Source organism: Rhinichthys klamathensis, unplaced genomic scaffold, assembly GCF_029890125.1.
Source record: "Rhinichthys klamathensis goyatoka isolate OS25496 unplaced genomic scaffold, OSU_Roscu_1.1 h1tg000658l_1, whole genome shotgun sequence".
NCBI classification, from domain to species: domain Eukaryota; kingdom Metazoa; phylum Chordata; class Actinopteri; order Cypriniformes; family Leuciscidae; genus Rhinichthys; species Rhinichthys klamathensis.
Genome location: NW_026607101.1, coordinates 27,468 through 53,342, shown reverse-complemented (window position 1 = coordinate 53,342; position 25,875 = coordinate 27,468). Strand labels below are relative to the sequence as shown.

Here is a 25,875-nt window from a genome sequence, read left to right as displayed (position 1 = left end):
GCCGATATATCGTGCATCCCTAAACCAAACCCAAACCGTAGAAACCCTCTGTAGAACTTGGTGTCACTGCTCTTACATGTTAGTGTGTAGAGCTGCACACACACACTAATGACACTCTTGGTCTTTAACATACTTGCTTTTCCTAATACTCTCACTTCCGCTCTATGTGGTCCTCTGTTCACGGTCTCAGTGCCAACTCCTCAGTCGGGCCACCGTAGAACAGAGCCGTGCTTATGAGAGCTGGTGAACGTTCTTTGGGCGGGTCGACCGGCGTACACACAGAAGTACAGTGAAGGTACAGAGCTCAAACAGAGTCGAGCCTGTCTGCAGAATCCAGTCCAAACCATCCCTCACGCATCATGTCTGAGCTCTCTCTGCACCGCTGGATGGAGGGATGTGTGCTTTACATATATTTAAGCCATGTAGGGTCTCAAGTAGCCCTTCATTGACTCCAAACCAGAATTGTGTTGGGCTTTGCTTAGCATTCTCAGTAAAATGATTAAAATAGTCGTTATAAACAGTCAATACTGTGGTGCCTTAGAAAGCAGTTCTTAGAAATGATTTTAGAATTACAGGTTGCTTTCCAAGCGGCAGCCCTGCAATTTATGGACAGCCCTACAATTTATGCTGTAGCTTCTATTTTATAGGTTTAACAAAGCAAAATCCTGCAAAACAAAGTGTTTCCAGGTATCCCTGAAGCTTGCTGAAGTAGTAACATTTACAAAAAGCAGATTTACAGAGAGTCATGTTAATGTTTATAGTATTTTAACATCTTCATGCCCTCTAATCGCATTCAGCAGATTAGAGCTAGATGATAGTGTAGTTTCATTTTTGCAACAATACAAGCAATAGACTGATATACTATATTGCTGATACTGATTCATTTGAGTATACTGTGTGTACGCGGATGAATTTGGATATACTATATAGCTCTCTGTTATAATATAGTTTATATTTTGCAACGATATAAACAATTGCACATTTGAGATTTGCTATAAAGTATATATTGCTTTACGTGAGTTTTTACTGTATGTATGCAGGTAAAGTAGAGAATGAACTATATATCCAACTTTTAATACCATTTGTCATGGTAAAGATTTAGATAAGTGCTGTCTGAAAATTCAGCTTTGCCATCACAGAAATAATGTAAATTTTAAAATATATTAACATAGAAAATTGTAATATTTCACAATATTAATTTATTTACTGTATTTTTTGTCAATAGCATCCCTAGTTTGCTGTTGATTTACAAAATAATGTCTCATCAAAAAGATTTAGTTTGAGCCGTGAAGTTGTCTATGTCATCTAGGTAGAGTAGTTAAACATGTTTTATCCGCATAGACTCATCATGAGTGAATCTGCAATCGCCATTTCTGGTGTTGAACCCGGAACATTACTTTAAATGAAGTCATTCATTTGTTGCATATTTCAAACTGCACATCTGTGAAGGCCATGTCAGATTTTCCATCCATTTCTCCCAAACGCTCTTTGTCTCTGCTCCATTCAGTATTGTGCATCAGTCACTGTGAGGATTGTTGGGTCGTTCTGTTCTTTGTTTGTGACTCCAGAGAACAGCTTCTTTTCTCATGTTTGCCGTTTTCCCAGTATGATTCAGAAGTTAAACTCTCTTATCCTTTAGTTTTGATGCTGCACGATCAAAATGGTTCAACAATGATTTCAGCAAACATTAGTGCACATATGCACACTGCATAGAATCGAGACCTGTGGCTTTACCGCACCAAAACCGCATCACAGGAAGTGCAAGATTTGCACACTTCGGACAGCAGGCTTCGACTCGCTACCGAGTGTACGGCATGAACACGACCGAGGATGTGACTGTTTGCTCAGCTGGGTTAAATAGACACGGGTCTTTGTGTTGTTTGCTGAAAAGTGACGGCATTTATATGACAAGATCCAATAAAATACGATTGCAACGGTGTCTAAATTAATGAAATTAATTCAGTGGCACTGAAACTACACAGCATCCAGGTCTTTGCCTTTTATGTTAGTTAGTTTGTATTCCAACAAATACTACCATTTTATTTAAATTATCAGTTATATATTATTTATACATTTTTCTCACTACAGCAATGACTGACTTATTAAATTTCCATAAAAAGCATGGCACAATGGATAGGTTTTGTGAGATCCACCCTCATAATCTCTCGATCTGCCCCATACGTTCATGAGCCGCTGACACTTCCTGTCAGAACTGGCTTTACAGGATACCAGAAATCTCACTGCTTCCTGTTCACGCCCTTTGTCTCGGATTCTCATTTCTTCTTTCTTTCTCCAGTCCACCCGTTCCTTATGCTTCTAGTTCTATCAGTGCTAGTTCCTTCATGTTGCCATGTCTTCTTCTTTTTTTAATCTCCCATCCACAGTTCCCTTAAATCTTGCTACCACACCCATCACAGTTTCTGTTTCTTAGTTTCTCTCATTTACATTCATTTGTTTTTTTAACAGGACTCCAAGAAGACGCTCAAACGCACCCGTAAGTTCTTGGTTGACGGTGTCGAGGTGAGCGTCACTACCTCCAAAATCATCACCGATGATGAGAAGAAAGACGAGGAGATGAGGTTCCTCAGGCAAGTCCACGCCATCACTCGCTTTAATCGAGCTCTTTAAAAAAATGAGAAAATTCTCATTCTCACTCATGTAAGACTTTCGTTCATCTTTGGGAACACAAATGAAGATATGATTAATAAAGTCTGAGGGATTTCTGCCAGTCTACGCAACTACTACTTTGTCTCTTCAAAAAAGTCCATTAAGAGATTGTAAAACTAATCCACATGAACTAAATCGATCAGTTTAGTTAAAATTTTCTGAAGACACAATCGTTTTATTTGAGGAACAGATTGAATTTAGGCTTTTATTCAAATATTGATCAGCAAACATAAACAAAAGCTCAACCGTACTTGCTTGACACGCGAGAACAAAACTCATTGGTTCTTGCTGAAAGCTCAAACGTGCTGCGTAACACGAGAATGAACCTCATTGGCTCTTGCTGAAGCTCAAACGTGCTGCGTAACACAAGAATGAACCTCATTGGCTCTTGCTGAAGCTCAAACGTGCTGCGTAACACGAGAATGAACCTCATTGGTTCTTGCTGAAGCTCAAACGTGATGCGTAACACGAGAATGAACCTCATTGGTACTTGCTGAAGCTCAAACGTGATGCGTAACACGAGAATGAACCTCATTGGCTCTTGCTGAAGCTCAAACGTGCTGCGTAACACGAGAATGAACCTCATTGGCTCTTGCTGAAGCTCAAACGTGATGCGTAACACGAGAATGAACCTCATTGGTTCTTGCTGAAGCTCAAACGTGATGCGTAACACGAGAATGAACCTCATTGGCTCTTGCTGAAGCTCAAACGTGATGCGTATCACGAGAATGAACCTCATTGGCTCTTGCTGAAGCTCAAACGTGCTGCGTAACACGAGAATGAACCTCATTGGCTCTTGCTGAAGCTCAAACGTGATGCGTAACACGAGAATGAACCTCATTGGTTCTTGCATGTCAAGCGAACATACTTAAGCTTCCATTCACCATATGTGAGCGTTGATTAATGTTTATATGTGAATAAAAGTCAAAGTGGTAGTTATGTGTACTGTGAATTGAGAGACCGAAAGCGCTCAGATTTCATCAAAAAGATCTTCATTTGTATTTCAAAGATGAACAAAAGTCTTTCAGGTTTGGAACAACATGAGGGCGAGTAAATGATGACAGAATGATGAACTAACTTTTTAAGAGGAAAAAAGTTTTTCTACTTGATCTTGCATCTCGGCTGAGTAAACAGGCTATTTTAGGTCTCAGGTCCAAGACCTTGTCTTTCCCGAATGGGACATTAATACACAAGGGGAACTTTGTGTACAGCCAGAGGAAGTGGACCGCTTTTAAAGGGCAAAACAAGAGCTCAAATCTCACTTCAACTGATCCATCATCTGAATACTTGTGAACCTTTCAATCTAGCCTTCTCTCTGAAGCACCTCAGCTGGTGGTAGTAGATTAACACACACACACACACACACACTGCTCTCTGTCTGCACCTACAAACAATGCCACTGCTGCCATCTAGTGGTGTGATCGTGTCCTGCATGAAACACATAGAGCACAGCTTTACTTCAGTCTCACAACAAACATGTCCAGGTCACATTTGACCTCAAAATCAAAACACAAACTCAATCTTCTTAATAATAGACTTCATTTTCCTTAAGCAAAATGCAATGCATGTATTTCTTTTGGTTTCGTGATGAAATATGACTGGGACATGTTTTTGACAGGCTTGAGATCTACCCCCACATTAAATATCTGTGTGGGACATTCCTCTAGTCTTTTGCTGTCAGTGAAGTCATGCAATGAATGAGGTGGGGGTGACTTTCCCATGAGCCCTCTGTAGTGCTCTCTGTGGGTCGTGACTCGTGACTGTGGAAGAACAGACTATTGCTGCATTCTAGACATTCTTTGGTTGGCGGGATACTTCACATTTTCAGCTTAAAGGGATAGGCCACCCAAAAATGAAAATTGCGTCATCATTTACTTATGTTGTTCCACTTCTTCTGCTGAACACAAAAGATGATGTTTTGAAGAAAGTTAGTAACCAAACACAGTAGTCAACATTTGAAGTGGATCAAAAAAAAGTTCATCAAAGCTGTCCTAAGACAAGAACGGGTATTGTTCAAAATTCACGTATAACTTTGATGAGAGGTTTTGATCCACTTCAAATGTTGACTACTGTAGTTTTGGTGCCCATTGACTTCCATTTAGTGTTAAAAAAAAGTGAGATTTATAAATATCATCTTTTTTATGGAAAGCAAGTCTAAAGATTCGTCATATGTGTATGTGAACGTCTGCGTTGATTGATCCACACAGGCGCCAGGAGCTGCGAGACCTTCGTCTCCTGCAGAAAGAGCAGCATCGTGCTCAGGTCGTGCTCAACCTGAAGCTGAAGGACCAGCGGGAACTGATGCAGCGCAGATTCGACCAGGAGATGAATGTAAGAGTCACAGATATCCAGCACAAGCAGCTTTACGCATGTTTGTAGTCGGGAAGACAGTTAAGCTCACTTTAAAGACGTTATGAACGGGCTTTCTTAAGACATCACAGGAGAATGGGGTAAAAAATTTACTATATACTAGTGCTGTCAAACGATTAAAATATTTAATCGCGATTAATCGCATTAATGTCATAATTAACTCGCGATTAATCGCACATTTTTATCTATTCTAAATGTCTCTTGATTTCTTTTTGTCCCATTACTTTTTTCTCATTTTAATGCTCTTATCAACATGGAAAAGTGGATCGGCTTGCTTTGTGCAAATGTTTTTTTATTGAAAACAACATTGACAATACAGTGTTCAATTTCACACTAACATTCTCACTTGGAGCAAATAATCTCTCACACAATGTAACACTGTCCATCAATAAAAGAGTAAAAGAAATACTGACGAGGTCCTGATATTGACGAGGGGGCGGAGAATTCGCATCAGCTGTGTGTGTGTGTGTGTGTGTGTGCTCGGCCATCAAGTGGTATTTCAGACTGGACGTGCTGCGATGATGATAGCTCAGTTCACAACGACAAAACACACAGATCACTTTGGTCTTGTCAATGGAACCATTTGCCAACTTTTTAAAAGTAAACTTTCAATTCAGAATCTTATTGGCATCCATTTCGGCGTCTCGTGCTCGCCATCCACTCAAAACGTAACGTTAGCCAACTATTTGGCCGGCTCGCATGCAGCTCGCAAGCCCAAACAAGTGTGTGCGGCGTCGTGCCTGTTGTTTTGTTTCTGGTCTAGCTAGATCCGCTTGCGCTTTGGTCGATGAAGCAACAAAACGTCCTCGCGCGGAGCAAGCCATTGAAATGAATGTGTTTCATAGCGCAGCGCCGCGTCCTGTTACAAAAGCATGTGAAAAAAAACTACAAAGTTTGCTAGGCCAAAAAGACCGTTAATCGCGCAATAAAAAATATGAACGCCGTTAAAATGGGTTTCCATTAACGCCGTTAATAACGCGTTTAACTGACAGCCCTACTATATACATATAAACTATACTGTGTATACTGTGTGTGTGTGTGTGTATATATATATTACCAAACTTACCCTTGTTGATTAATCACAGTACATTAAAGGTGCTATATGTAGTTTTTAGCAGCCTCTAGCGGTGATGTTTCAGATTGCAACAAGAGCGCTCGTGCTCGTGTGTGTGCTCGAACGCACTCACTACCGACCACACTGAGACTTTCAACACACCGGAGAAAGCATCACACATCATGCTGGAAACTCATGTAAACTCCCACTGCAACATTACAATAATAGGCTACTTTTATCAGCTTGACGGTGAACTAATGCTCCATGCTCGTACCATGCTAACGTTACATAGACTGCATTTAGCCGACATGTGGTGTTATCTAGCATAAGGCATTTCACTAACTATTCGTGTATCTAAAACAAAGCGGAGGTCTCTCCATAATTCAAACGCTCTGCCGATGTTGATCCGTGTTTTCGTCCTGAGGCGATCCGATTGACGTTTGGCCCGACGAGCTTCAGCAGATACATTTTTGTTTGGTTTTTTATATTTATGTGGAGTTTGTGTTGGAGTGTGTGTTGTGCTGGAGGCTGGTCGTTGTTTGGTGTTATCAGACTCCATGTCGTCAGCTGCAGTGCCGTCGCATAGACTGTATATGAAAAGGAGAGAGGCTCAGGAGCGCCACATCCGATGTATTTCGAAGACAATCCGACCCGGAGACTTCACATAGAAATAGGAATACTGGAATTCAGAGGTAATAGCAAAACCAGACAAGTGGATCATTGTAATGTGTGATTACAACCCCTTCACACACAGGCAATAAAAAAAGGATTCATTTTAGAAGAAAAGTTCCATATAGCACCTTTAAGGGACAGATTTACCAGCGCAAAGCCTCTTTTGGCGTTAAAAAACCACTGTCAGGATTTACTAAAGACACGCAGTGAAAAATGAGCGCTGAAAAGTTTGCGTGGATGTTTGCGTCTGATTTGATCGCATATGCATTTGTAGGAGTTTCCCTTTTAGACATAAAATGTATGTGAGGAGAGTATTTAAATGAATCACTCAAGGTGATTTACTAAGGTTTGCGCTAGTCAATTTACTGGTATTTACGCCATTATTTACAGCCCAAAAAAAGCTCGTCTTGCACCAGATGCTGATGTGCGGTGCTCTCTGTAGATTGCAAGGGTCATTATGGAAATGATCCGGCTGCGTCTGTGTTCTTTAATCTGTGAATTGTCAGTAAATCACGTGCAGGACTTTCCACTCGGCGCTATAATGGGATTTCGCTCTCACGCTAATTTGCATTGTTTTAGTAAATCTGGCCCTTAGACATAAAATTTTCCTGAAATGTTACTTTTAAAGTAACACCAGGTTACTTTTGCTCTCGGGGTGGGGTCCCCCTACAGTTGGGAAACAGTATTGTCCTCTAGACCTCTACTACTGTCGTAAACTCTGTCATCCTACATGCACGTGCGATTGTTGACAACCACGATAGCCCTGAACACTGTAGGAGGAGGTCACATGCAGGTGTTCTGCTTGCGTCGCGTGTGAAATGTCTTCATCCCAGGTACAGTGGCATATATTTCAGCATGTCATATGAATATAATTTCATGGGTTTTATTTTTTTTCTAACGACAAATGATCGCGATGATCACGTTTACAAGCCAGCGTCATTATAGTAGCCTAGTCTATTGGTTACCGTTTTACTGAATCTATATGATATGCAATGTTTGAGTGGTTGATAATAACCATATATCGTCAATATTATAATATCAAGCTACCATAAATGAATCTGCTAATTTTACAAATCGATTTGCATTATAGCTTGAGGCAAGACAAATAAACAAATATAACAGACATGTTAGGTATCCTAAAATATGATTTTGTACATCTTATATATTTACTTGCAAGAATGTAGAGCCTACCAAACTTTTTCTTTTTTTTTTGCCAAGTCCGCATCGGTCGGGCACCCCTCCTCCTCCTCCTCCTTCAGCTCACGCCAGCGAGAAAATGCTGGCCCAATGTTGATCCTCGTTCTGCCTTTAATGCGATCACTTTCTCTTTTTGCTTTGCTCCGATAAAACCTTTGCTTTCTTGTTTTTCTGTGCTGATTCGGCCATGACTATAACATTTGGCTCGCACGTCCGATTTTAAGGAAGTGGTGGTGGAAGTGACGTATATGCCGTAAAGCAGTCGAATTTTGTAGTTCTCTTTGTTCGCCGGTTACTACCCGAAACCCGAAATTTAAAAGTACGATTAAAAACGCTACAGACCCCGTCAGGCTATGGCAGACGTGTCATTCAACCTATTGTAAGTCGATGTACCATCACAAGAGACTTGGAAGTATATTATGAAGGTTGAAAAGTTACCTGGTGTTACTTTAAATGTGCAAATGAAGCATTATCTAATTACTGATCTAATCTAGAGCGTCTCTCTCGTACTGTATAACGTGACAGACCAGTTGTCCAGTCCGGTTCCATTCACACAATGCTGGTTTTCCAAGAATGTGTTTGTGAGTCCTGGAAATGTACGGCTGTGAGATCGGTTATAGAATGTGTTTGTCACTCCCAGAAATAACTGAACTGTGGTTGACTGTGAACGTAAGCGTATTAAAGACTCAAATACAGGACTGACAAGCGTATTCTGCTGCTGTGTGAACGTGGCCTATCCAGAATGAGTTGTGTGGCTTTCTGGCTCAGTCCGGGAGAAAACGGCTTGTTTTGAGAACGCAGCCTTTAAAAATGTTTACCGTATTGGAATCCACTGACGCGAAATTAGATAAAGTATAATAAAAGAAACTTATTTTCTTTCAGTTGGTCTCACAGAAGACATGTTATGAAAGCAAAATAGCCCAAAATCTCAAAATTGACACTGGTTTTGCCCATAGTGTCCTGCCTTAAACCGGATATTTCTGTTCGAGGAGAAACTCTATAGTAACTCCCATATACTCCCATGGTCTGGGTGAATGCTCGATTCTGATTGGCTGCAGGGTGTCCATTAAAAAGTGATAGAGGACACCTAGTGAAGGAGTTCTGGTGAAACTGACTGTTTACCGTTCGAAATTAATAAATAAATGCGCTGGCTACATCAGCTGTGAGTAACCATAGCAACAGCCAGTCAAAGTATCCGTTTACAATTTATTGTGTCAAAACAAACATCTAGTTAGCCGTTATACTGTGCCTACCTGTGTGTTTTAATTATAGGTAAAAAAAAAAAAAACCAAAGTTCAAAACCATTTCACATGCAAAGCAAATTAAATCGGCTGAATTGCCTGTACGAGCAGGCTCTAAGTAGGCCTACAGCGCAACATCGATGCACTGAAACATAATCAACAATTAAGAACACAATATACATTTATAATAAATAAAAATACAAAACGAAATAAGTCAGAATCAAGTCACAAGAAGCAGAACAAATGTGTGCAAAATGCCTAAAGTGCAGGGGAACAAATATTCAAAACACAAGTCACAAATAGTTAAATTAGATCACCCTGAGTGATCAATAATAAAATAAAAATAAAGAAATTATTAAAATAACGAAAGTATGTCCAGGATTGTCAACTTTGTCTTTTTAACTGCAGAAACAACAATAAACGCTAAACTGGGCAGTCTTTTTAGCTAAAGGTGTTCACAGTATCCAAAAATCAAATTAGAACCGGCTAAAAAGTGTTGAAATCACTTGTACCCATACCTGATCGAAAAAACAAAATCCAGTGTTTCACTCGGCCTGTGTCCGTTTGAGTCTTTTCAAATTGTGTGCGCGGATAAAATACATTCTAAAACGCTTAACGTGAAAAACGCTTAACGGCTTTGCCCTAAAACTGTTATATTAAAAGATCAAATTCTGTACACACCTTATTAATAAAGCATAGCCTACTATATAGCCTACAGAAAAGCAGATGAGCCCAGAATATGAACGCAACACGTTTTATTATAGGCTACGTTAAGCATTTTCCTCCCATAGAAAACCGTTAAAGAAAAAAGCTTTACGTGTCTTTCTATAGGAGAAACGCGTTGCGTTCATATTCTGGGTTTTCCTGATGCTAAATCCAGCCTTGGAGAATATCCTTTCTGATGGTGTGCATCTTTAGATTTTCTTATCCCAGACATTTTTAAAGATTTAAATCCCTGCCGACAAGACGCTCCTCTGTCGGTCACGGATCGAAAGTGAAACTTAAATCTGTCACGGGGTGTTTGGATTTATTCACGCTGCACGCACGTTAAAAAATATTTATTAAATTAAAAGCTTCTTTCTTTGACCATTTTTATTGACAGCATTATCATAATAGGCTGTATATTAACGTATTGACAGAAAACCGGTAGTTCTATGTGAAATCAGACATTGAGCACACTCATAGCCAAAATGACATAATCCTCGTTTAATAACACCTCTACGAAGATTCGACCGTGAGATTGGTAGTCGAATCAGGCTCCTCCTATCGAAGCATCGAATCTTCGACTATTCGGGGTCACCCCTAGTAAAAACTTAAGATTTCGATTGTAAAACTAATTAAAATATAAACTAATGTTTTAAAAATGTGTTATTTGGCAAGTGACCGTGGTATAAGCGGGTTAATGCCCTTCGAGGTGTCCGTTGTCTAGGTATTAACGGACTTTGGTTCACGCCTCGCCGTCGTCCATTAATACCTGACAATGGACACCTCGTCGGGCATTGACCCTTACTTATTACACACTTCCTGCAGTTGAAATGTTGAACAGCGCTGATATGTTGTTCTGCGGCTGTGCTCACAGGCCAAGAAGAAGTACTTTGACACGGAGCTGGAGACCCTGGAGAAGCAGCAGAAGCAGACCATAGAGAAGATGGAGATGGACCACACCACACGACTGCGGGACGAGGGCAAGCGCATCCGTGCGGAGCAAGAGAAAGCCCACAGCAAGTTCCTGGACCAGATGAAGCACAAGAAGAAGGAGGCGAGTGAGATACACCTCAAACATATACACATATATGTTCAAAATATACTTTATTGGCCTCAAAGAGTACATTCAATTTCAATGATTCCCCAAACTCCTTTTGTTGCACCAAACTGTTAATATCAAATTCATGTTCTTGGTAATTTCCATTATAATTATGAAATATATGAATTCATATATTTGAATGTGTAAATAATATTCTAGAACTTTTTGTGTGTGTGTATTGAAACCTGGCTTCATTGTAAATCTCGTTAATCAAATAACTGCTAAAAATGATAATTTTTTTTATTTTGCTAATGATAATGTCAACAACATGATTCTTTTCTGAATGGTGGCGATGAAATTGACAAGAATATTAAATATGAAACTGCAAGATGTTATAAATGTATCAATACGCTGAAAGTTTTCTGGAAAGAGGAGTAAACATTTAAAAATAATATGATTGATTTTTAATGCAGTTTGACTCATGATGATGATCTATGAAGTCGCTAACATCTCACATAATGTTCTCTTGCTCACAATATAAACTAGTGCAAAAATCAGCATCATCATATGTGTCTAAAAGGTTGAAATCTGTTGATCTAGCATTCAAGCGGTCAGCTATTTTATTCCAGATGTTACTTCTGATCAGAGTAATGCCACGTCATGTGACCATACATCACGTTATGGGGCCGTTCTAGAACACATTTTCCAGTTTGAAATAAAACGCTTTTATCTTTATTTTGTCTCAGGTCAAACAAGAAGTGGAGAAACTGCCCAGGAGTCAGAGGAAAGACAGTCTGAAGGCCAAAATGAACAACTTTCAACAGCTGAAATCAAACGAGGTTCGTTTAAGAACATATAGACAGAGTCATCCATTTCAATACCCAATCAAACACTAGGAAATGACCAATGGAAATACAGGGCTTAAAGGGGTCATATAATGCCATTTTTGTACAAGCTAATATGATTCTTTAGGGTCTAAATTAAAAGTTTGTAATATACTTTAATTAAAAATTCTCATTAGTATTGTAAGAAAACACTTATTTTACCTGGTCAAAAACAGCTCTGTTTTCAGCACGCCGTTTCAGTGTATATGACTTTAAATGATAATGAGCTTTGCTCACTCCGCCTCTCTGTTCTGTGCGTACACCGTTTGTAACACAATAACCATAACGCGTTGTTCAGTATAAACGTGGAATTATGAATTATATTGAGAACGTCATACATAGAAAACATGCCGTAATGTACCCTGACTGAGTGTAAACCTTAGACGCATTCATTGTGAAGCGTGCAGCTAGCGATTTGCAAAGATTAATATATTAATATAAAGTTTAATAAAACGTTTCACTCACTTCCGTTCTTCTGGAGGTTCAGCAGGAACACCAATATCTGGTACCGATCCTTTTTAGCAAAGCTTCTTAGCAAATCCAGCTTCATACTGACCCTCGTTTATAAAGCAGTCTGGTGTGTGAAATGATTCGCGCAAACATGAGAGCATTGACGTTGCTCGTGGGGAATATTCCCTTCGAAAACAAACTCAGCCACTGCGTCTTCAGCGGTTCGGATTCAGGAACATTAAAATGACTGTGTTCGTTATTACACCCTCATAGACGTTATTACATGCTCATAGACAGTGCTCCAGCATGTCAACAATGACCGCGCCGGTCCGGTCTGCGCCGCGCAGACTATGATTGACAGCTACCTCATGTGCGAGGGCGGGTCTGTGTTGAAACGCTCCCGTCAATCAACAATCGTGGGAGGGGCGTCCGTTTTATTGACGTCACAAAAACGAACGGCTCGATTTGAGGCAGGGGAAAACATATAAGGAGATTAAAACAAAACCACTGGATGGATTTTTATCATTATATGATGTTTGTGTACAGGCACTGCCAACACACATTTCAGTACAATCAACTTGTAAAAGTGCATGTACCATTATATGACCCCTTTAATGACCCACTCCGATGAAAATAATGTTTTTCTAGGTGTTAACATGTTCTTGTGGCATTTTTCTGATGTTAGAGGACATATCTTGAGAAAAATAAGCTTAAAGTTGTATTTCTTAGTATTTCTACATTCAAATGGCTGTGAATCAGTAGCAGACGCTAAAATGCCGGCTAAAATAGACTGTAGTTGTGACGTAGTAACTCCACTGGGCGTCTCCACACGCGACGTCTTGGAGTGAAATAGTGATCGGTGATAACTTTGATTAACTTCGGATAATAATAATTAGCGTGTATATAATACTGTTGCCCCACCGGTATTGGGGGTGTAAGCTAGCGGGAGAGACAGAGCTCTCAGCAACGGGCAGGGGGAGGGGCGTCTCCGTGCCAACGGCTCCGCCCACAACGCAGAGGCGAATTGCTAATGAGCTACTGCCGCTCTGCTGAAGCGAAGTCCCAGAAAAAGGCACAGGTTTTGTGATTTTGGCTAAAAATGGCATAATCATAATTTAAAGACCACTGGGAATGTTTAAAAATAGCTCAAAATATGATCGGAGTGGGACTTTAAAGTATTCCGGCACCGTGCCGGATCTCCGGCGTGCGGCCCGTGAGGAAAAAAGGATTATTTTCGCATGCGATTCATTTTTGTCCAGCTTTAACGTGTTAAAATATTTAACGCAGCGTCCGTTCTTTCTGTCATCCTTTAGCCAGGGTTATGACCATGTTCTTATTCACGCAAGGGCTTTAAACCACTCATGCGCGACAAGACAAAAGAGAACGCGCTGTCAGTGAATGTCCTCCTGACACGCGCGCGCACACACACACACAGGAAGACGCACGCCAGTATCGAGTTCTTTCGCGCTTGAACGAACAATAACACACACATTTATGCCAAAATGTCAGTTTTGTCGAGCATCCTCACAATAACGTCTTAAATCTTCAGTCCCTCCAGTTTTTCGCGATTCTGCGATCGCTGAATACAACGCAAAATCAACAAAATGTCACTTTTTTTTTTTGCGATCCTGCATAATTCCTAGTTTAACCGCAAAATAATCACAAAAATTCAAAAAAATGACCTCACAAAACAAAATTATAATCACCCAATTGAAATATATCTAGTTAAAGTTTCAATGCATTTTTACGTGGGTACAGATGTTGCGCACGCGAGATGTCTGTGAGCGGTCTGTCAAACATGGCGAAAGAAAAAGCGTCTCTCCTGCCCTCTCACATAAGCGCCCAGGTTTTCATTGGGCAGTACGGCAAACTTATTAACGCATTTAACATGATTGAATGACATAACAAAAAGTATGATATGCTCGATAGTACTAAAAAGAATTATTAAAAGCGCAGTATACCGTGAAAGAGAACTAATTTCAGCCAGTCGAGTGACAGTCTGTCTCTGACTGCAAGTGTGTGTGTGTGTGTGTGTGTGTGTGTGTGACTGACTGCGTGTCACCGCCTGTCGGCCTAGTTAGAATATTGAATTATCTTTATAGTGCTTGAACAAATACACATAGCTACAATTACTTCAAAATATTCATCTTGGCAAGTATTTACGTAAAACAATCAGTAATAACTGATTGGGACGTTTGTCATTACTGTAGTAGGTCTTAAAGTGACAGTAACATAATTTACCTGCTGTTGTCAGTGAGCACAATTTAAAAAAAAGAATGTGATTAGACCAAATAAACAAGCTTTATGCATTTTGTGTTATGTATGACTATTGTGCATCTGACATAATACTATTATGGTAAATGTGATGTCCTAATTATAAAATATAAAAATCGCAAATTTTTTCACAAATTTCTGGAAATTACCACCACAAAATCAATCATTTTGATCGCAAAAATCACACAAAAAAATCGTGAAATCCTGGAGGGACTGGAAATGAGTTAAATAAAATCTTAAATGGAAGTAAAGAGTAGTGAGAGAATGAGATGCGTGAGATCCTGTCAGCAGCGGCAGATCTTAAAGTGACAGGAGCCGTTAATTCTCTCTGTCAGTAAAGTTAACCTAAAGAACAGAGAAAATTACTAACTACTCTTGACTAAAGAACGCTTGTAGCTTTGATAAGGATTAATCTATATTTCATTTATAATTTATGCAGTGCGGACTGTTTTATAACCTTATTCAATTTCTGTATGGTACAGGTAAATATGACATGTATCATGGGTTTAAGTGAGGATTGTTTTAAGTTCATTTAAATGAAAGGTTTTTTATATTTTTTGAAGCCTAATGTTTAAAATTTGTGGGGAATCAGTAGCTATAATATTAGTGATACTGGCTTTCATTCATAAAAAGATGGCATTAAGATACAGCTGTAATACTTGAAAGTAAATGGTGCCATTAAAGATAGCTCCAGCTCTCAGGAATTTTTTGCACTTTAACCCCTGGAAATAGGTTTCATCAAGTATCAAAAAGGTCTGGCTTTTATTCTTTGTTCAGGAGGAGAAGTTCCTTGCGGATCAGAGGGATCATCTGGACTCAACTCTGAAGAGCATCATTGCTGAAAATAAGCGGGAAATCTCCGAGACGGAGCGCCAGTGCCTCCTGAAGAAGCAGGCTCTACTCAGAGGTATAAGTGAAGAGTCACGGTTTCAGAAAAGCTGAATGAGACGGCGCTTCTATAACCCGAGTGCTCTTCATCCCTCAGATCGAGAGTCCACTGTCTGGGACATGGAGGAGAAGAACTTGCACGAGAGACACCAGCTCCTCAAACAGCAGCTGAAGGACCAGTACTTCATGCAGAGACACCAGCTCCTCAAGAAACACGAGAAGGTGTGTGTGTGTGTGTGTGTGTGTGTGTGTGTGTGCAGTGCGACAGACAGGAATGGGGGGCATTTCCTGTGTGGACTTTAACTATATAGTTTTAGGGTTCACATAGTCATAGAAAACTGGAAATATCAGAAGAACGTTTAAAAATTGCATCTAGGCCCGAAATGTATTTATATTTTAAATGCAAACTGAAGATAAGAAAAAAACAAAAGCTGATTCAGAATATTAATAAAACTAATAAATAAATAAATACTAAACCTGAACTACTACTAAAACTAAGTTGAATATGTTGACGCATCATCAGTCTGAATGATTGATCAGCAAATGAATTATGATGATTTAACAAATCCTTCTCAGTTGTTAGAAGTACCGGACAAACATGTGTTTTCTGGTCAGGAAGCAGTTACACCGTGTTCATGTTGAGGAAGCTTGTTTCCGCCACTGAATAAACAAGTTCTGATGTTTTTTATCACTATTGCGAGATATAAAATATGAATTTAGAGAATTGTGAGTTATAATTGCGAGTTTATAACTGTTTTTATACAGTTTTTCTCACATTGTTCCCCCCCCCTGTTTTTTATTCTGTGACAGAAACAAGCTTTTGAACCCTGTAGTTTTCTTACTAGAGCCTTTATTTAACCAGGAGAGAAGACTTTTTGCAGTTTATGTTTTAAAAATGTGATGCAGACTTTAGCCTGTGTTTAAATGGCCCTGATGTCCTTCAGTGTAAGTGTTCTGTGTGTGTGTGTGTGTGTTGTCTCAGTGTGTGTGTGTGTGTGTGTGTGTTGTCTCTGTGTAAGTGTTCAGTGTGTGTGTGTGTGTGTGTTGTCTCAGTGTGTGTGTGTGTGTTGTCTCAGTGTGTGTGTGTGTGTTGTCTCAGTGTGTGTGTGTGTGTGTGTGTGTGTGTGTTGTCTCTGTGTAAGTGTTCAGTGTGTGTGTGTTGTCTCAGTGTGTGTGTGTGTGTTGTCTCAGTGTGTGTGTGTGTGTGTGTGTTGTCTCTGTGTAAGTGTTCTGTGTGTGTGTGTGTGTGTGTTGTCTCAGTGTAAGTGTTCAGTGTGTGTGTGTGTGTGTGTGCGTGTGTGTGTGTTGTCTCTTTGTAAGTGTTCAGTGTGAGGTTCTCTCCCTGTGTGTGTAAAGCTTGCGCTGTGTTAGTGCTCTGACACTGACCCGTGTGTGTGTGTGTGTGTGTGTGTGGTGTCTCAGGAACAGGAACAGATGCAGTGCTATAACCAGCGCATGATTGAGCTCCTCAAAGCTCGACAGCAACAGGAGAAGAACAGACTCCCGAAGATCCAGCGCAGCGAGGGCAAGACACGCATGGTCATGTTCAAGAAGAGCCTGAAGATCAACTCCAACGGAAACTCAGCGGAAGACCGCGAGAAGATCAAGCAGGTGAAGCGCGCGTGTGTGTGTGTGTGTGTCCCCTCTCTGAGACTTCTCTCTCGGCCCGTGTGTGTGTGTGTGTGTGTGTCCTCCTCTCTGAGACTCCTCTCTCGGCCCGTGTCTGTGTGTGTCCTGTCTGAGACTCCTCTCTCGGCCCGTGTGTGTGTGTGTGTGTCCTCCTCTCTGAGACTCCTCTCTCGGCCCGTGTGTGTGTGTGTGTGTCCTCCTCTCTGAGACTCCTCTCTCGGCCCGTGTCTGTGTGTGTCCTCCTCTCTGAGACTCCTCTCTCGGCCCGTGTGTGTGTGTGTGTGTGTGTGTCCTCCTCTCTGAGACTTCTCTCTCGGCCCGTGTGTGTGTGTGTGTGTGTGTCCTCCTCTCTGAGACTTCTCTCTCGGCCCGTGTGTGTGTGTGTGTGTGTGTCCTCCTCTCTGAGACTTCTCTCTCGGCCCGTGTGTGTGTGTGTGTGTGTGTCCCCTCTCTGAGACTTCTCTCTCGGCCCGTGTGTGTGTGTGTGTGTGTGTCCTCCTCTCTGAGACTTCTCTCTCGGCCCGTGTGTGTGTGTCCCCTCTCTGAGACTTCTCTCTCGGCCCGTGTGTGTGTGTGTGTGTGTCCTCCTCTCTGAGACTCCTCTCTCGGCCCGTGTCTGTGTGTGTCCTGTCTGAGACTCCTCTCTCGGCCCGTGTGTGTGTGTCCCCTCTCTGAGACTTCTCTCTCGGCCCGTGTGTGTGTGTGTGTGTGTGTCCCCTCTCTGAGACTTCTCTCTCGGCCCGTGTGTGTGTGTGTGTGTGTCCCCTCTCTGAGACTTCTCTCTCGGCCCGTGTGTGTGTGTGTCCTCCTCTCTGAGACTTCTCTCTCGGCCCGTGTGTGTGTGTGTGTGTCCTCCTCTCTGAGACTCCTCTCTCGGCCCGTGTCTGTGTGTGTCCTGTCTGAGACTCCTCTCTCGGCCCGTGTGTGTGTGTCCCCTCTCTGAGACTTCTCTCTCGGCCCGTGTCTGTGTGTGTCCTCTCTGAGACTCCTCTCTCGGCCCGTGTCTGTGTGTGTCCCCTCTGAGACTCCTCTCTCGGCCCGTGTGTGTGTGTGTGTGTGTGTCCTCTCTGAGACTCCTCTCTCGGCCCGTGTCTGTGTGTGTCCTGTCTGAGACTCCTCTCTCGGCCCGTGTGTGTGTGTCCTCTCTGAGACTTCTCTCTCGGCCCGTGTGTGTGTGTGTCCTCTCTGAGACTTCTCTCTCGGCCCGTGTCTGTGTGTGTCCTCTCTGAGACTCCTCTCTCGGCCCGTGTGTGTGTGTCCCCTCTCTGAGACTTCTCTCTCGGCCCGTGTGTGTGTGTGTGTGTGTCCCCTCTCTGAGACTTCTCTCTCGGCCCGTGTGTGTGTGTGTCCTCCTCTCTGAGACTTCTCTCTCGGCCCGTGTGTGTGTGTGTGTGTGTGTGTCCTCCTCTCTGAGACTTCTCTCTCGGCCCGTGTGTGTGTGTCCCCTCTCTGAGACTTCTCTCTCGGCCCGTGTGTGTGTGTCCTCCTCTCTGAGACTCCTCTCTCGGCCCGTGTGTGTGTGTGTCCCCTCTCTGAGACTCCTCTCTCGGCCCGTGTGTGTGTGTCCCCTCTCTGAGACTCCTCTCTCGGCCCGTGTGTGTGTGTCCTCCTCTCTGAGACTCCTCTCTCGGCCCGTGTCTGTGTGTGTCCTGTCTGAGACTCCTCTCTCGGCCCGTGTGTGTGTGTCCCCTCTCTGAGACTTCTCTCTCGGCCCGTGTCTGTGTGTCCCCTCTCTGAGACTCCTCTCTCGGCCCGTGTGTGTGTGTCCCCTCTCTGAGACTCCTCTCTCGGCCCGTGTGTGTGTGTCCTCCTCTCTGAGACTCCTCTCTCGGCCCGTGTCTGTGTGTGTCCTGTCTGAGACTCCTCTCTCGGCCCGTGTGTGTGTGTGTCCCCTCTCTGAGACTCCTCTCTCGGCCCGTGTGTGTGTGTCCCCTCTCTGAGACTTCTCTCTCGGCCCGTGTGTGTGTGTGTGTGTGTCCCCTCTCTGAGACTTCTCTCTCGGCCCGTGTGTGTGTGTGTCCTCCTCTCTGAGACTTCTCTCTCGGCCCGTGTGTGTGTGTGTGTGTGTGTGTCCTCCTCTCTGAGACTTCTCTCTCGGCCCGTGTGTGTGTGTCCCCTCTCTGAGACTTCTCTCTCGGCCCGTGTGTGTGTGTCCTCCTCTCTGAGACTCCTCTCTCGGCCCGTGTGTGTGTGTGTCCCCTCTCTGAGACTCCTCTCTCGGCCCGTGTGTGTGTGTCCCCTCTCTGAGACTCCTCTCTCGGCCCGTGTGTGTGTGTCCTCCTCTCTGAGACTCCTCTCTCGGCCCGTGTGTGTGTGTGTCCCCTCTCTGAGACTCCTCTCTCGACCCGTGTGTGTGTGTGTGTGTGTGTGTCCTCCTCTCTGAGACTCCTCTCTCGGCCCGTGTGTGTGTGTGTGTGTCCCCTCTCTGAGACTTCTCTCTCGGCCCGTGTGTGTGTGTGTCCTCCTCTCTGAGACTCCTCTCTCGACCCGTGTGTGTGTGTGTGTGTCCTCCTCTCTGAGACTTCTCTCTCGGCCCGTGTGTGTGTGTGTCCTCCTCTCTGAGACTCCTCTCTCGGCCCGTGTGTGTGTGTGTCCCCTCTCTGAGACTCCTCTCTCGGCCCGTGTGTGTGTGTGTGTGTGTGTCCTCCTCTCTGAGACTCCTCTCTCGGCCCGTGTCTGTGTGTGTCCTGTCTGAGACTCCTCTCTCGGCCCGTGTGTGTGTGTCCCCTCTCTGAGACTCCTCTCTCGGCCCGTGTGTGTGTGTCCCCTCTCTGAGACTTCTCTCTCGGCCCGTGTGTGTGTGTCCCCTCTCTGAGACTCCTCTCTCGGCCCGTGTGTGTGTGTCCCCTCTCTGAGACTTCTCTCTCGGCCCGTGTGTGTGTGTCCTCCTCTCTGAGACTTCTCTCTCGGCCCGTGTGTGTGTGTCCCCTCTCTGAGACTTCTCTCTCGGCCCGTGTGTGTGTGTGTCCCCTCTCTGAGACTCCTCTCTCGGCCCGTGTGTGTGTGTGTCCCCTCTCTGAGACTTTTCTCTCGGCCCGTGTGTGTGTGTGTGTGTCCTCCTCTCTGAGACTCCTCTCTCGGCCCGTGTGTGTGTGTGTCCCCTCTCTGAGACTCCTCTCTCGGCCCGTGTGTGTGTGTCCTCCTCTCTGAGACTTCTCTCTCGGCCCGTGTGTGTGTGTGTGTGTGTGTGTCCCCTCTCTGAGACTCCTCTCTCGGCCCGTGTGTGTGTGTGTCCTCCTCTCTGAGACTTCTCTCTCGGCCCGTGTGTGTGTGTGTCCCCTCTCTGAGACTTCTCTCTCGGCCCGTGTGTGTGTGTGTCCCCTCTCTGAGACTCCTCTCTCGGCCCGTGTGTGTGTGTCCTCCTCTCTGAGACTTCTCTCTCGGCCCGTGTGTGTGTGTGTCCCCTCTCTGAGACTCCTCTCTCGGCCCGTGTGTGTGTGTGTCCCCTCTCTGAGACTCCTCTCTCGGCCCGTGTGTGTGTGTGTCCCCTCTCTGAGACTCCTCTCTCGGCCCGTGTGTGTGTGTGTGTGTGTGTCCCCTCTCTGAGACTTCTCTCTCGGCCCGTGTGTGTGTGTGTGTGTGTGTCCCCTCTCTGAGACTTCTCTCTCGGCCCGTGTGTGTGTGTCCCCTCTCTGAGACTCCTCTCTCGGCCCGTGTGTGTGTGTGTGTCCTCCTCTCTGAGACTTCTCTCTCGGCCCGTGTGTGTGTGTCCTCCTCTCTGAGACTCCTCTCTCGGCCCGTGTGTGTGTGTGTCCCCTCTCTGAGACTCCTCTCTCGGCCCGTGTGTGTGTGTCCTCCTCTCTGAGACTTCTCTCTCGGCCCGTGTGTGTGTGTGTGTGTGTGTGTCCTCCTCTCTGAGACTCCTCTCTCGGCCCGTGTGTGTGTGTCCTCCTCTCTGAGACTTCTCTCTCGGCCCGTGTGTGTGTGTCCTCCTCTCTGAGACTTCTCTCTCGGCCCGTGTGTGTGTGTCCTCCTCTCTGAGACTCCTCTCTCGGCCCGTGTGTGTGTGTCCTCCTCTCTGAGACTTCTCTCTCGGCCCGTGTGTGTGTGTCCTCCTCTCTGAGACTCCTCTCTCGGCCCGTGTGTGTGTGTGTCCCCTCTCTGAGACTCCTCTCTCGGCCCGTGTGTGTGTGTGTCCCCTCTCTGAGACTTTTCTCTCGGCCCGTGTGTGTGTGTGTGTGTGTGTGGGTGTGTCCTCCTCTCTGAGACTCCTCTCTCTCTCTCTCTCTCTCTCTCTCTCTCCCGTCTTCAGTTCACCAGGCTGGAGGAGAAGAGGCAGAAGGCCGAGCGACTGCACCAGCAGCAGAAACATGATAACCAGATGAGAGAGATGATCAGCCAGTGTGAGGGGAACAGCAGAGAGCTTCAGCAGCTGCAGGTCACACACACACTCCTCTTCTTCAGCCCCGTTCACACAGTGCTGGGCGGTGTACCGGTTCATACCGAATACCGGTGTTTATTTTTGTTATGATATGAATTTTTAATATACCGCAGTACCGGTGTATGTCACTTTAACAGCGTTGGGAGTTTGAGAGGGTCTTTTCACTGTTGCACTGGTGATGCACAGCTGTGTGTGTTACTGTAACGGTGAAGATGGATGGGTTACACTATAATTGATAGCTGTCAAATTATATTACAGTGTTTCCCATACATTGGTTCTCAATATTAACAGCCCGCCACAAACAGGCTTTGACATCGTTGAATAAACATGAGCACTGCACGTTTCAAAGTCTAAACGCGGCGCGGGTGTTTTTATATGAATGTATCTTTGAAGGGAACTGACTGTCTTTAGAAAAGTTTCGATGTTTTTTTCATTTAATCTTTCTTTATCTTTCCTGATACCTCCCAACGCTGACATGAAATGGACATTTTATGTTAAAAATTGTGCATGGTCCCTTCATAAATAAATAAATAGAAATAAAGCAGCGTTTATGAGCGGCGCTGTGCTGCTTTGTGTACATCCGTTACCGGGGAAACCGCTTTGTGTTCAGCCGTTACCGGGGAAACCGCTGTTCCTGAGTGACACACCTACAGCGCCTCCTGCTGGACCTCTTTGTAAACCGCATCATTTTGTGTAAATCTGCATTAATACATGCGGATTTCTCTACAATATTCACTCATGACAGTAAAAAAGGGCATTCTGAGTCAATCTACTGCAGTATCTCCTCTCTCAATCAGTAGAAAATGTGGATAACACCCAGTCATGCTTGAAACAAAAAAAAAAAATCCGCCATATACTGTGAAACCGGTATAATTTTGAAAAATACCGTGATATAAATGTTTGGTCATACCGCCCAGCACTATATTCACACACATCGTGTAGATTAGAACACAAAAGGAAAAGATCGTTTGATACATGTCTGAGTGTATTTTGTTTTCAACCCCAACGTTATCCGACACACTCTTTTTTGTGTGTGTGTGTTCTGCAGAAGATAAACTAATATAAACTAAGTTTATAAAAGTATTTTGTTACTGTATACTTATAGTATATACTTATATATTTTTGCGTTGGCTCGCGTCTCACTGAAAACTCAAAGGCGTTTTTGTGGTGATAGTTGTTTAGTTTCACACTTCACGTGTCTGACTGTGTGTGTGTGTGTGTGTCCTGCAGAATGAGAAGTGTCACCTGCTAATAGAAAACGAAACGCAGCGTCTGAAGTCACTGGACGAGCAACACAACCAGCAGCTGAAGGACTGGAGAGAACACCTCAAGCCCAGGAAGAAGGTCAGAGGTCACTTTCACACACACTCTTGGGTGATGATACACAGGGCAACTTTTTGGGCAATGTTGCTGGGCAATGTTGCCATCAACGGGCAACAAGATGAGACACAGGGCCCACGACCGATCTAAATTATCCAGATATAAATGTATTGCCCGTTTTCAATGGGAAAGTGCCAAAGCAACAATAGTTTGGCAAGATTGCCCAGCAACATTGCTCTAAAAGTTGCCCTGTGTATCATCACCTTAACACACGTCTGGCTCGTATTTCACCCTCAAACCTGAATTACAGAGAAACAAACATAAATTGAACTCAACCATTCAGAAGTTTGTGGATGTACGATTGAGTCATCGCGGCCGGCTGCATTTATCTGATCAAAAACTGTCAAAATAGTAATATTGTAATGTACAATTTAAAATGGCTGTTTTCTGTTTTAATATTAGACTCGTCACGATTTTCGATTACTTGTCTTATTGCGGTTATTTGATTTAATCACAATTATTCGAGTTAAGGGAACCGGACCTCAGTCGGCTGAAGAGTGTGTGAAGATTAGACCCGTTCTGGAGCGCACGCAAACATTTTCAATGAAGGGGTTAACTGGCATTATGGTTAAAAAAACGCTCCAGTTTAACATTCCCATCATTCTAAACATTCTTGGTCTAATGGTCTTTATGATATGAAGGCTTGAAGGTTTAATCAGACGTTATATTTTACTATATTATATTATATTATTCAAGTTTTCTGGACTCCAATTAAAGTTGAACAAAAAGAGAAATATTCTCCCTGTTGTCAATAATTTTATCCATTAAAACTCATCTTTGATCACCAAAATGACACATTAAAATGTTTTTCCTTGAAAAATAAATGTGTTCGTGCCTTAAAATATCTTGAATGTAACTCGACACCCTCGCATCGTTTAGTATACGCGGTTCTATGAATATGCAAATGAGCCCCGCCTCCACTCACTCACTCAGCTCAGAGATCCACTGGTTGTCGATCACACGTTGATCTGATTGGTTACAAGGTCGTTTGTGACGTCAGAAACACCAGCGATTTCAAACCGTGTTTTTGAGACTGTCTTTGGTTCACTGCAGAAAATACTCAGCAATGCTGTCGACTTATGAACTTACACATGGTTCGTCTTAAAGTGTATTAATAACACCACATAGACATATAAACAACATTAAAATCTGGATTATCACCTTTAATAAAAGAGTGCCAATAATTATGGCCAATGTGTTTTGGAGAAAAACATATATTTCATGATGTGAAATATCATAAAAGAATGATATTGAATAAAAGATCAAAAGGATAAACAATGCAGATTTATTTTCACAGCTATTTCTGATCATATTTACCAGGGGTGCCAATAATTCTGACCACAACTGTAGATAATGGCATTTAAAAAAAAAAAAACTTACTGGTGAAACTCGAAAGATTAGAATATGGTGCAAAAGTTCATTTATTTCAGTAATTCAACTTAAAAGGTGAAACTAATATATTATATAGACTCATTACGTGCAAAGTGAGATATTTCAAGCCTTTACTTGTTATAATTTTGACGATTATGGCTCACAGCTTATGAAAACCTTTTCACAATATTCTAATTTTGAATTTGGGGTTTTCATAAGCTGTGAGCCATAATCATCAAAATTATAACAAATAAAGGCTTGAAATATCTCACTTTGCATGTAATGAGTCTATATAATATATTAGTTTCACCTTTTAAGTCGAATTACTGAAATAAATGAACTTTTGCATGATACTCTAATTTTTCGAGTTTCACCTGTATGGGTTAATACAACAAATTCTACAATGATAAAAAAAAAACCTTTAAATAATTTATGCGTGTGTGCTTGACTGTCAGTTATTCTCTCATATATCAGCGTATGAGTGTAATGGTTGTGGAGTGATAGTGTGACGTGTTGTTCTCTCTCAGGTCCTGGAGGATGAACTGACTCTGAGGAAAAAAGAGCAGGAGATTTTCTTCAGGATGAGTGAAGACTCCGAGTGTGTGAACGTCGGCTCACCGAACAAACTCACCAAGTTCCTTCCGTACGTGGATTCCTCCACCACATGAGCGCCACACACACACACACACACTCACATCCAGATCCACAACAAGTGTTTGAGCTTTTTTATTTGTGTAGGAGGCGTGACCTGATCACATGATGCTGAAGCGTAAAGCCAAAGAACCATTTACACTGATACTGACACATTCATGATTTAAGTACAGTCGTGTGAAATGACATTGATTTAATAGCCAGTTCTCTGCTCTACATAGACCGATGCGAGTGAGAAACGAGGGCATCGAACGACTCGCACTCGAGGTCTGACAGTCTCGCTTTAGTTTAAAAGCTGTTGGACTTTTATCTTCAAGTTAGCAAAAGGTGTATTGCCAAACATATTGTACAAACCTTGCATATTCTTATATATTTTTATTTTTTCTATGATCATTTAATATATGTATTGAAACTTTTATCGCTTTTCTTTTATAACCAATTCTGCCCTTGTACAAATGTTTAAATGCTGAAAAATGTTTTAATTAGTTTGAACCGCTTCACACGAAGCATCGTTTTAATCGGTACATTAAGTTATTTTACACGTCTGTTGGATGTTTTAGTTGTTTTATGTACGAGACAACAGCTAATTTGCCACTTTTATTATTCTGCAAAGTTCACGAACTGTGAGTTATCGTCCGCCACGAGTGGCACACTTACTGTAACGCATCACACACTGGACGACAAGGGCCAAACTTTGAGGATTAGTTTACGTTGGCATGGAGTTGATGTTTAGTTTAGTTTAGTTTATTGTTGGCCTAACTCAAATGTGCAATATGTGTGTGTTCCTCTAATGTTGTGTTGAGATTCTACACCCGCTTCCATTCTTTAGCCATCTGATGGGTTTATTTCCCCAGTTTCTGACAATAAGGTACTTGGAATTGAATCTTTTTATTTTTATGCACAATGTTGGTCATTCCTGTTCGAGTCTGTTAACCAAAGGTTCAGTGTGGATGGATGATGATGATGCCTCTCCTGATGTAAGAAACTGTTCTCCTACAAGAGTATATATAATAAATGAGATG

General features: G+C 42.9%; 1 protein-coding gene across 2 annotated transcripts in view; it reads left to right on the top strand.

Annotated features, from left to right (window-relative positions):
- Positions 1–24,949, top strand: part of stk10 (serine/threonine kinase 10) — a 75,345-nt gene extending 50,396 nt beyond the window's left edge. For both annotated transcript variants that reach the window (XM_056241646.1, XM_056241645.1), the window contains exons 10-19: positions 2,467–2,588; positions 4,875–4,998; positions 10,781–10,960; positions 11,692–11,784; positions 15,331–15,460; positions 15,539–15,663; positions 16,864–17,052; positions 21,323–21,448; positions 22,682–22,795; positions 24,730–24,949. In XM_056241646.1, the coding sequence (XP_056097621.1) occupies positions 2,467–2,588; positions 4,875–4,998; positions 10,781–10,960; positions 11,692–11,784; positions 15,331–15,460; positions 15,539–15,663; positions 16,864–17,052; positions 21,323–21,448; positions 22,682–22,795; positions 24,730–24,870 (1,344 nt within the window). In that variant the 3' untranslated portion in view covers positions 24,871–24,949. The remainder of the gene's footprint in view (positions 1–2,466; positions 2,589–4,874; positions 4,999–10,780; positions 10,961–11,691; positions 11,785–15,330; positions 15,461–15,538; positions 15,664–16,863; positions 17,053–21,322; positions 21,449–22,681; positions 22,796–24,729) is intronic.
- Positions 24,950–25,875: the final 926 nt, after the last annotated feature.